The sequence below is a fragment of the Mercenaria mercenaria genome, unplaced genomic scaffold (genome assembly GCF_021730395.1).
Source record: "Mercenaria mercenaria strain notata unplaced genomic scaffold, MADL_Memer_1 contig_4358, whole genome shotgun sequence".
NCBI classification, from domain to species: domain Eukaryota; kingdom Metazoa; phylum Mollusca; class Bivalvia; order Venerida; family Veneridae; genus Mercenaria; species Mercenaria mercenaria.
Genome location: NW_026462579.1, coordinates 1 through 12,617, shown reverse-complemented (window position 1 = coordinate 12,617; position 12,617 = coordinate 1). Strand labels below are relative to the sequence as shown.

Below are 12,617 nucleotides of genomic sequence, written 5' to 3'. Positions count from 1 at the left end.
AATGATCACCTCATCAAGACTATGTGCAGAACCCATGAGTCAGCCTTGTCGGTTCAAGGTCAAGGTCACAACACAAGGTCAAAGGTTTGAGCCTGCCATTTTGTGTCCGCTCTATATCTCATAAACCCCTTGAAGGAATTTTACAAAACTTGGGTCAAATGATCACCTCATCAAGACGATGTGCAGAACCCATGGGTCAGCCTTGTCGACTCAAGGTCAAGGTCACAACTCAAGGTCAAATGTTTGAGCCTTCCATTTTGTGTCCGCTCTATATCTCCTAAACCCCTTGAAGGAATTTTATCAAACTTGGGTCAAATGATCACCTCATCAAGACGATGTGCAGAACCCATGAGTCAGTCATGCCGGCTCAAGGTCAAGGTCACAACTTAGGGTCAAATGTTTGAGCCTTCCATTTTGTGTCCGCTCTATATCTCCTAAACTCCTTGAAGGATTTTCATCAAACTTGGGTCAAACGATCACCTCATCAAGGCGACGTGCAGAACTTATGTCAGCCATGTCGGCTCAAGGTCAAGGTCACAACTGAAGGTCAAAGGTTTGAGCCCGCTAAACCCCTTGAAGGAGATTATAGGAATGGTCTGCGTCCGTCCTTCCGTTCGTAACAAAATCGTATCCGGTCCATATCTCCTAAACCCCTTGAAGATTTTCATGAAACTTGGGTCAAATGATCACCTCATCAAGACGATGTGCAGAACCCATGAGTCAGCCTTGTCGGTTCAAGGTCAAGGTCACAAGTCAAGGTCAAAGGTTTGAGCCTGCCATTTTGTGTCCGCTCTATGTCTCATAAACCCCTTGAAGGAATTTTATAAAACTTGGGTCAAATGATCACCTCATCAAGACGATGTGCAGAACCCATGAGTCAGCCATGCCGGCTCAAGGTCAAGGTCACAACTTAGGGTCAAAGGTTTTGAGCCTTCCATTTTGTGTCCGCTCTGTATCTTCTAAACTCCTTGAAGGATTTTCATGAAACTTGGGTCAAATGATCACCTCATCAAGACGATGTGCAGAATCTATGGGTCAGCCTTGTCGGCTCAAGGTCAAGGTCACAACTCAAGGTCAAATGTTTGAGCCTTCCATTTTGTGTCCGCTCTATATATCTCCTAAACCCCTTGAAGGAATTTTATCAAACTTGGGTCAAATGATCACCTCATCAAGACGATGTGCAGAACCCATGAGTCAGTCATGCCGGCTCAAGGTCAAGGTCACAACTTAGGGTCAAATGTTTGAGCCTTCCATTTTGTGTCCGCTCTATATCTCCTAAACTCCTTGAAGGATTTTCATCAAACTTGGGTCAAACGATCACCTCATCAAGGCGATGTACAGAACTTATGTCAGCCATGTCGGCTCAAGGTCAAGGTCACAACTGAAGGTCAAAGGTTTGAGCCTTCCATTTCGTGTCCGCTAAACCCCTTGAAGGAATTTTATAAAGCTTGGGTAAAATGATTACCTCATCAAAACGATGTGCAGAAATTATGAGTCAACCATGCCAGCTCAAGGTCAAGGTCACAACTAAGGGTCGAAGGTTTGAGCCTTCCATTTTGTGTCCACTCTGTATCTCCTAAACCCCTTGAAGGATTTTCATCAAACTTGGGTCAAATGATCACCTCATCAAGAACTCATGAGTCAGCCATGTCAACTCAAGGTCAAGGTCACAACTGAAGGTCAAAGGTTTCAGCTCTGTATATCCTAAACCCCTTGAAGGATTTTCATGAAACTTGGGTCAAATGATCACCTCATCAAGACGTTGTGCAGAATTCATGAGTCAGCCATGTCAGTTCAAGGTCAAGGTCACAGCTAAAATCAAAGGTTTTACCCTTTCACTATCCATAGCAGTGGCGGGGGATTTAGCTGTCCTTCAGACTGCCTTGTAATGCCTGAAAACTGTATCAATACAAATTGCCACTATGTTTTAGGTACTACACAAAGACAAACTGAAGGAACTGAATATGACATTGCCTGCACCTATTGAAACTGACGAGGAACTTGAACTATTCTTGCAGTTTCATCATGAAATAGGAAACATCATATATTTCAGGTATTTAATTGTGTAAATGAGATTTTTTTAATTAAATATTCGTAACGAGTCTATTGATACCTATTGATACTTTCTAGAATTGAGAGGTAGCACATGATATAACGCTTTCCTTTTTTTTTTACCCTTTCCCATAAAAGCTCTGTTTACTTTTTGTTATCGGTAGCGTTTGATCGCCCGTATCTGAAAAATTAAGCATTTTCATTTTATTGAAATAATCTGATTGTATTGTTGTAATATCCATTCATCAAATTTATGTTCCCCGAAGAATGTGCCGCTTTTCTGTCTTTCTGTAAGATGACTGAATGATATCTGAAATAAGTAATTAGTAGTAAATTTGTTAGAATGAACTTGTTCAGAAAAATAACTAGCTAAATAGTGTTTCGAGTACAATGTAAGCACATGTCAGCAAAGCTTATAAATCCACAGGGTAAGTAACACGAGCAATGGTTAAAAAACAATTAAAGACGATTCTAACAGGACTTGATTTATTTTCGTCTTAAAGGCAAAACAAGAAAATAATTGACGGACATCCTCAGGGATTTACTTAAAAATCTTTGGTTACTTGTTAGAATCGAAATAATATATCTCATTCAGTGATTTGTTCTTGAATAAAATCATCGTTCAGATGCGTATTATCATATCACTCGGGTTGCGCCCATGTGATGTAATTCCTTCGCATCTGAACTCCAAACAATGATTTTATTCAACGACAAGTCACTGGATGAGATATATTATTTCTTAAGTAAAGTATTGGTTTAATGATGATAAATGTTTCGGTTATATGTTCCTTTGTAACGGTTGAAATGGTTTTTGACGTAGCTTTTCTGAGAAGGCGAAGTGATTTATTGTGATTATTTATGTTTTATTGTCTTTATTTCTAAGGTCTAGTACCGTTATATCTCGTAAAAGGTTGCCAAGTTCAATTTAACATAATGCAGAAATGTTCAGAACAGATTTAACTTCTAAAGGTAAACAGATCCAACTAATTAGACCAGAATATACATAGCACACTACATTTTAATAATTCTGTGTATGTATTCGGTACATAAAAAAATCTTGTTTCACAAAGTAAAAGGAAGCTTCATAAGCCTGAGACTTTATTATGTTCATTTCACAAATATAGTTGGGATGTAAATTCGCCAACATCTAATCGCCCCTATTGGATGTAGGAACGTAATGAGTGTATAAATCGAAAGATTTTCTGCGGCCTGAAGTTATACAGACCAGAAATTGTTATGGATCTTTTTGTGATCACTCGGCCTAAAAAGTAACTTACGGGCGCATAACGTGCTTTTTTAACTCTACCATTATGCTTTAATCTGTAGATCTAAGTTTGAGAGAAACATATGAAATAATGAATGAGGAAGTCAGGTAACAAGCATTCCTCTGTATATCTAATAGAGTGCCAGCTATATTGCAAAAACGGCGTTCCATAAATGTGATTAGCCAGTCGCATATCGGTAAAAAGTCACTTGAAAAAACCCAGTCCCCATGTGCTACACTACTTGTTGCATTCCAATATACACGTGCCCCTCCCCCACCCTCCAGTCCGCAGGTAACAACAAACTAAAGGAATGTAAATATCACTACAAACTGAAGGAAAGTACCCAATATAAATCTCTATATTTTTTATCGTTTATGTTTACATGCTGGATCATGCGCAGAAGTCATTACCCGTTAATTCATAGAATAATTAGGATAAACTTGAATTCCGCAAAGAAAATAGAACATCGTCTAGCAACAGATAAAGAATGGAAGTGTAGAATATGCTTCCCCGCTACCCGCCCCCTCTCTATTTAAATCTGACCGCTGCATTCACTGAACTGCGTGTTTTAGGTATGAAAAACGCGATTGAAATGAGTTAGTATATTTTCCCGTTCACGACCATGGTTCTTATAGAATACCTAGGGGTAGGGTATAACATGTACAGAGGCATTTTCTTTCTGATCTGGCGCCAGTGGCTGCATTCACCATCCGAACCACTTTTATATTGTCAAATAAAAACTTTAAAATTCAAAGAATCAATAGAAATTAAAATCAACAAGTTTGAGATGATTATTATTATTTATTATTATTTTTGAATACGGAATGAATTAATCCCCATTTGGGTATAAGGCGTAAAAATTGTTTGCTTCCGGTATCCCGACCTACCCTAAATTTTTGGCCCGACCCTAAATGTTTTATGGCCTTGGGGAATATTTGTTTCAATCTTTTAACCAAAAGTTGCAAAACTTCAATATTTATGCTTTAAACATGGTCAGTGGTGTTAGAAATCAACTTACTGTTGCTTTAAAATCATAACCCCCTTATTTGTATTCATTTTTTTACATAAAAATAATTTCCGAAAAGCCTCCCTTAATAAAATATTTTCAAAAAAAATTACAACCTACCTACCCTATTTTTTCGAGCATGTTACCGGAAACAAAGAACTTTTTAGGCCTAATTAAATATAAAATCAAAGGCCAGACTTTGTTAATTAAACATTTTATTTTCAACTTCGACTTTTAATCATATTACAAGTATCATGTAAGCTATCAGGTTGTAAGTTCTGTGAGATCATGTTAAGAAATCAAACCAATTTGTTTTTGAAAATAATGGAAAATATCATTATTTTTCATTGTTCTTTACGTAAATTTTTCGAGATCAAAATTGCTGAAAAATAGATTATTGCCTGTTCATTATGAATCCAAAATAATCAATGATAATGCGCATTAGTTAAAGTATATCAGCTGTTGGTTTGCAAAGTTCTACATATATTTTCCTTTGTCTTGCGGCGGGTACTTACTACAGTGTGCGGTCATGACGTTCGCCGTACGTAGAGTGTGATAATTACCTTCCATTGCTTAGGAAGCAGCTCTCTGTAAAACATCTATATTATCTACAAAGTCTTAGATTTTCCCCCGTTTTACTTTCGCGGATCGGTGCCGAAACATATGGCAAACAAGGAATGCTTTTGAATTTTTCAAATGTGCATTCAATTTCTTTTTTCCTCAAGATCCTGTCTCTTTTTCCTTTCAATAGTTTCTAAACCATATACAATTATAGCTCCATCACCACTTCTTGTAACATTATCTCGTGAGAAAGGGTCCCTATAAGTATGTTGTCTGAAAGGTCATCCGCACATTCCAAATTCTTGTTATTTGATGACGTAAGCATTAAATTGATCTTATTTATCCGTTTTCACTGCTCTATAAACCTTGAATATTTTGTCAACGCGACATCACGAAATGTCCTAAATCAGCAACCAGGTCTTGAATTAGTCAAAAATCAAAATGACGTCGGAATTGAAATATATTACCAATTAAAAATTTGAAAATGCGACATAAAGCTTTCAAACCTCATGGGATGAGGTTGTCCATGATCAGTATAAACAATTGAAACTATCACACAAAACCCGCATGTTTAAGCTTTTGTTTTTCTCGCCATACACTATACAGGTTGCCTTTAATTTGATAAATATTCCATAGAGTACACTTTCTATCAACTGTTTGTTAGTGTCAGCATACTGATATATTTTTATTTTGCAGCAAAGAGGACGTGACAAATTACATCCTTCTAGATCCACAATGGTTAATTGATGCCTTTAAGAGTGTGATCACTGCCAAATCATTCTGCATAAACCGGACAAATATAAAGAAAGAGTGGATGGAGTTCGAGCGAACAGCTGTTTTAAAACAAGAATTAATTGGTACGCTTTATAACGTCTGAATTGTTGCTTGATCCAGATTTCGAAATTCAATAATGTACATGGTACATGTCACTGGTATTTTTTGAAAATCCATGAAATACAAGTTTGTGGCATGTGTGTTTTTACTTACTGAACAATCACTACGGTGTGTTGAATGCACATAATCAGATATGACTTATCTTCAAACCTAAATCAGGTTAATATCTTACCATCAAGACTTTTTAAGGACTGTTTACTTTCTGTATTTCATTAAGTAACCTTTTATGTATCGGACACGTGGCGCAATTGCATCCATGACTATATACAAATGGAAATTATATACACATGAAAACAAATGTAAATTTCAAAATGTAAACACTCTAATATTTGACCTATAAAGATCGTTTAGAGGACTCGAACACATTAGAACGAACTGAGCATATGCAACGGCGCCGGTATTTATATCTTGCTCGACTGAGCAGTTTAAACATATACATCTCTTGAAGAGGAAGTAAATGAAATCACGACCTTTATTGGTTATAGAACTAGTAGTATAGATACTGTTTTAGACACTGTAATTAAATAATATATTTCCGTGTTTCCTATATCAGATGCCGTTTGGGAAAAACGGGAAAACAGCGACTTCAAAAAGTACAAAGACCTGTTACTAACTTACATGGTAATTCTAGGATTGGTGGCTAGACCAGTACAACAGGAGGAGCACTCAGTGAAGGTTAATGAAACTAAATAAAAAGAATAAATGAAAATATTTTAGAAATTTATATAAGTTACGCAGTCTTTAACTACATTCCTTTCTTTCTGCTGTCAATTCTGATATTTTTGTCTAGTGTTGTATAAACCGATCATCAGCATAAACATAGACAAACAGCAAAAACAGTATATGTCAGAGTGAACCCTGTCGATATCTTGAAAACTTTATAATATATTTTCAAAACTCAATTTTTTTTTTTGGAATTTATTTTGTACACCTCACTGCTTCCACCAAGCCTCCAGGTAACAAGAATATTTACTTTATACTGATTTAGAAGCAAGTAACATAATAACCGCACAATGACAGGGGATGCAAGCACCAAATGCATGTAGTTACCTTTGGAAAAATAACCGATTTCTATACTGTAATATGATACATAGTTCTTATCTTTTTGAATGTCTTTTTTCTCAAAGGGCGAAGACTGGTATTTTGTCCCATGCATGCTAAAAGAGCCTGCCCCAAAGGAAATAACCTCTTATTGTGATTCTCTTCACCGTAAGTCTACAAGTAAACTCTGCTATACGACAGCGGTAGAGCCCGAGAGAAGATTTTATCCAGCCACAATATTCAACAAACTACTTGCTGCATGTCTACAAAAATGGCCGTTGTCAGACCCAAACAGAAAACCCATGATTTTCTGTGGAGGCGCTGTTTTCAAATTGAAAGAGAATCACTTTCTCTATATTTTCTTCTTCGAGCATGTGATACAGATCTGGATATCTCGCCTAAGTTCGGATGGACAGTTTCCAGATATATCACTGTGTACTGAAACAAAAGACAGCTTCAAATATATATTTGAAAAAAACACCAGAATGCACAGTAAAATCATACCGTTTGTAAAATGTCAAACGGCTACTCTTTACTCAAACGAGAACATGTTTGAACTTGAACACACGGAAGATTTTACTACAAAGGAAGTTGTTTGCTATTGCCAGGACAACGAACATGTCATTCGGTATCGTGATCTTGCGAAATATTGGTTACATGATCAAGATTTAAATCACTCGTTAGGTAAGTTAATTTTTGATATTATAATGAATAAGCTATACTGCTTGTGTTTAATCGAAGGTGAATACAAATGAACCGTTTATGTGATTGTATCCTTCTCTGTCTTATTCAAGAATATTGCCAATCCCTATGTAATAGCCTGGTAAAACGCTTAATGGTCATACACGTAATAATTCTTGGAATATTTCGTTTTATGACATGTACATTAAGTATACGATATAAAAAAGGATATGCGTAAGTTATTATTCAAGTAAGTGAGAGTATTACAATTTCTATGCTTAGAATGAATCGACACTAAATTTTACACTGTATTTTGAGGAATAGCAAATACAAAATCTGATTATTTTATTAATTCTTATTTCCAAGTAATATTTTAATATAGATACTATTTGTGTTTAGGTAATGAATTGATCAGTAATGAATTTTTAGCTGTTAAGTTTAATTTTATTCTATCAGTCTACTTTTGTTTTTGTGTTCATCTTGATATTTAGAATTTCAAAGCGATCATACCAGTCTCACTGAAAAGGACTTCAGTAAAATTGCAAGTAGGATCGGCGAGGAATACGTACAACTTGGATGGGAATTAGGACTTACAAAGGCCAATCTTGATCAGATAAAATTAGATAATGCCACTACACGAGACAGAATAGTAGCAATGCTCTGCGAATGGAAGGAACGGATGGCGGATAAGGCAACAACTTCTGAGTTAAGACGGGCGCTGTCTTGTATTGGTAAAGATCCTTCAACAGTTCTTTGATAACTTGGTCATGCACTTATGTTTTTGGAAATTAGAACAGTCTAGCCGATATGCGTTGGTGGATCAATATAAATTGTGTATTATGACACCATCTTTGTTGTTCCACTGCAATCTTATTATATTGGTGCCATGAAAATAAAAGCATAATGCTGAAATACTTAACTATACACAAATTTATCTGATATAAGAATGATTTCACATTTACCCAAATACAGGGTAAAGGAAGCTATAGTTGCAGTGTAAATTTTAAATGTATGTCCTTATACTAATTTTAGGTTGTCAGTGCTCAAAGTATGAATTGTGGTAACGTAGTTAACCTCTTTCATTAAATACTTTGGGTTCTTATGTTATAGATATCTGGTACGACACAATTTCCGCATAACGGTGGCTGTTTATATGCGAAAATGCTCGTTTTTCACATGACAACGTATGTAAACAGTCGTTGTCAGTCTACAGTATTGGCCTCTGAAATTATCCACCTTTGGGCAAACGTTTCATTCATAGAAACTGAATACGCGTGCTTAGAGTTTGTTACAAAACAATTTGTTTGATTTGATTTCATGCAGTATTTTAAATTGACTCCTAGGTAAAATGTGTGAAGATATTTTTAGTATTTATTCTAACACGACCAGCAAATAACCTATATACATGTAGAGCAAAATCTATCTCGGGTTATTCTGCAATATACCACTCGCGTGCAATGACGTCATCGGATCCAGGTACGTAGTACGGTCGTAAAAAGTAGTTACCACTTTTTTCTAACATTTTTGATACTAGTATGTCGTGTTAGAATCGAAATAATAAGTTCCCAAGTGTGATTTATCGTAGAATAACCCGAGTTTTTCTTTCTTATGCTAAACAATATATCACGAAGGCCTACGGCCTTCGTGATATATTCTTACGCATAAGAACTCAAAACTCGGGTTATTCTACGATAAACCACGTTTGGGAACTTATTATTTCTTAAATAATTATCTGATATAGCATATTCTCTTTTTACACGAAAAACGTCCCAAGTTAAGTTTCGAAGAATTCGCAACAAAACTGCTTTACACAATTTAACTAATACTGTATAAACTTTAGGAAAGATTATGCCATATTTGTTAATCCTAGCCGCATGAAGTATGATTGTCATACGTACTGTATAATTGTTTTCATGTATAACTCATAATAATTTTGATGATATTGTATATACTTTTCCTAGATATGCGAAAGCATTATTAGTATTATAAAAGTTTACGTTTTGGTCAAGTTTCATTTGTTAAATTTTATTTACATGTATTCATATGTTTTTATGTTTTTGTGTTGAAACATTTTTCCAAATATGTTTCCAACTTTTCGCAGCCCTAGATATTTTATATACGACAGATTTGTAAAATAGTTCGATTTATCTTTTTTAGCTCACCTGTCACAAAGTGACAAGGTGAGCTTTTGTGATTGTGTGGCGTCCGTCGTCCGTGCGTGCGTGCGTGCGTCCGTCCGTGCCCGCGAAATGATGGTTAAGTGACTTCATAACGGTACTTTCTCTTTGATGACATTCATTCCGTTCTGTTTATGTGACTTTTTTCTTTTTATGTGACTGATAGAATAATAGAGAGAACAATAGGGGTGTCACATAAATACCGTTTCGTTAGAACGTCCGTCCGTCCGTCCGTAAACTTTTGCTTGTGACCATTTTAGAGGTCACATTTTTCATGGGATCTTTATGAAAGTTGGTCAGAATGTTTATCTTGATGATATCTAGGTCAAGTTCGAAACTGGGTTACGTGCGGTCCAAAACTAGGTCAGTAGGTCTAAAAATAGAAAAACATTGTGACCTCTCTAGAGGCCATACTTTTCAATGGATCTTCATGAAAATTGGTCAGAATGTTTACCTTGATAATATCTAGCTTACGTGCCCTCAAAAACTAGGTCAATAGGTCAAATAACTTAAAAACACTGTGACCTCTCTAGAGGCCATATTTTTCAAGAGATCTGTACGAATGTTGGTTTGAATGTTTATCTTGATGATATCTAGGTCAAGTTTGAAACTGGGTCAACTGCGATCAAAAACTAGGTCAGTAGGTGTAAGAATAGAAAAACGTTGTGACCTCTCTATAGGCCATACTTTTCAATGGATCTTCATGAAAATTAGTCAGAATATTCACCTTGATGATATCTAGGTCAAGTTTAAAACTGGGTTACATGCCATTAAAAACTAGGTCAGTAGGTCAAATAATAGAAAAATCTTGTGACCTCTCTAGAGGCCATATTTTTCATGGAATCTGTATGAACGTTGGTCTGAATGTTCACCTTGATGATATCTAGGTGAAGTTCGGAACTGGGTCAACTGCGGTCAAAAACTAGGTCAGTAGGTTTAAAAATAGAAAAAGTTTTGACCTCTCTACAGGCCATACTTTTCAATGGATTTTCATTAAAATTAGTCAGAATGTTCCCTTGATCTAGGTCAAGTTCGAAACTGGATCACGTGCTATCAAAAACTAGGTCAGTAGGTCAATAATAAAAAAACATTGTGACCTCTCTAGAGGCCATATTTTTCATGGGATCTGTATGAAAGTTGGTCTGAATGTTTATCTTGATGATATCTAGGTGAAGTTCGAAACTGGGTCAACTGCGGTCAAAAACTAGTCAGTAGGTCATGAAATAGGAAAACCTTTTGACCGCTCTGGAGGCCATATTTTTCAATGGATCTTCATGAAAATTTGTCTGAATGTTAACCTTGATGATATCTAGATAAAGTTTGAAACTGGGTCACGTGTGGTCAAAGCAAGGTCAGTAGGTATAAAAATAGGAAAACCTTCTGACCTCTCTAGAGGCCATACTCTTCATGAGATCTTCATGAAAATTGGTGAGAATGTTTACCTTGATAATATCTAGGTCAGGTTCAAAACTGGGTCATGTGCCTTCAAAAACTAGGTCATTATGTCAAATAATAGAAAAACCTTGTGACCTCTCTAGAAGCCATATTTTTCAATGGATCTTCATGAAAATTGGGTCATGTGGGGACAGGTGAGCGATTCAGGACCATCATGGTCCTCTTGTTTCAAGAACTTCCTGCCAATGTAATATCGAAAGTATACAAATTTGTTTTGATATTATTCATTGGTTTAAATCTGTACAATCGCCAGTTGTACTTGTTTTGATTTACGATCCGAAGTTCAATGGATTGTGCAGTAGCATTGTCACGTCGATGGGTATCAACGGTTAGTGATGTTTGCTAGCATTGGGTTAGCGCATCTGTTCTCCTCTCGGTCGACGGATTTTTTTGAAACTTTTAACGGCTCTTCACCGTGAGACCCTTGTTTAGTCATTCTCCCAATATTAATATACATTTTTTAATTCAATATGGTTACATGACTATTGTATGTATGTTTAGCTGTAGTATTCTGATTAAATGATAATTGTATTTATGTTTAGCTGTAGTACCAGATAATATATAACTGTTGTTATGATTATCAGAGCACATCAATGTTAAGGTTTATCAGTATATCACAAAACAACAGAAATTATTAGTAAACGAACAACATCTTGATAAACAACTTATCTGTCCAATACATGCTTTACTGTTTTGTCACGTAGAATTGGATACTTAAACTATTCTAAAGGAGTTGCCTCCCTTAAAAAGATGAATGTCATTTGTTAATAAATAAATGAAAGCAGTTGTCAAACTAGCTATGTTATGTTTAAACACTTGTACATTGTTGCAAATGCATCAAAAAGAATACATGTAACAGCCTTTTAAAAATGGTGAGTTTCTAAAGGTGCTGAACTTTCCAGAAGTGTGACCACTCCATACGGTCTTATTCTGGAATTCAATACATGTATGAGTTTATTGACAATGGTTTTGTAGACAATATGCAAGTTTTAGATGCTGTTTAATTTTCATGTAAAACAATGCTTTTTTTTCAATAATTTTGTGATGTTCAAACTTTTTTTCCGAAACACTGTACGATACTCCAAAGCACAAAAATAACACACCGCAACACCATTTCAACGGTTTCAGAAAAACTGCATACTGACACATGCATTTCGACCACTACTACATACACGTGGATTTCAGACACGTTCATTTCAGACACGTGGATTTCTACAACTACTTGAAGCAAACATAACACCAAAATAGCAATTATGTAGCCACAAAGTTAGGGAGAACACAGAATACGCCAACTATTATGACTATGCGAGCAGATCCTCGGCCCCTAAATTGCGTTTTAATGAATTTGAATTTTGAAAAGCACCAGTTGTTATTTACTTCTTGTAAATGATAATTTTACACACTATTAAAATTTTAGTAATCTAACTACAACCAATGTATGCACGTATGCATTCGATATTTAGACAATAAGGCAGACTGAGGCAG

At 35.8% G+C, this 12,617-nt stretch overlaps 1 protein-coding gene across 1 annotated transcript in view; it reads left to right on the top strand.

Moving 5' to 3' along the window:
* Window positions 1-12,134, top strand: part of LOC128553824 (uncharacterized) — a 61,505-nt gene extending 49,371 nt beyond the window's left edge. Inside the window, exons 9-13 of the mRNA XM_053535011.1 lie at window positions 1,932-2,053; window positions 5,581-5,741; window positions 6,332-6,453; window positions 6,906-7,503; window positions 7,992-12,134. Coding sequence (XP_053390986.1) covers window positions 1,932-2,053; window positions 5,581-5,741; window positions 6,332-6,453; window positions 6,906-7,503; window positions 7,992-8,257 — 1,269 coding nt within the window. The 3' untranslated portion in view covers window positions 8,258-12,134. The remainder of the gene's footprint in view (window positions 1-1,931; window positions 2,054-5,580; window positions 5,742-6,331; window positions 6,454-6,905; window positions 7,504-7,991) is intronic.
* The last annotated feature ends 483 nt before the right edge of the window (window positions 12,135-12,617 follow it).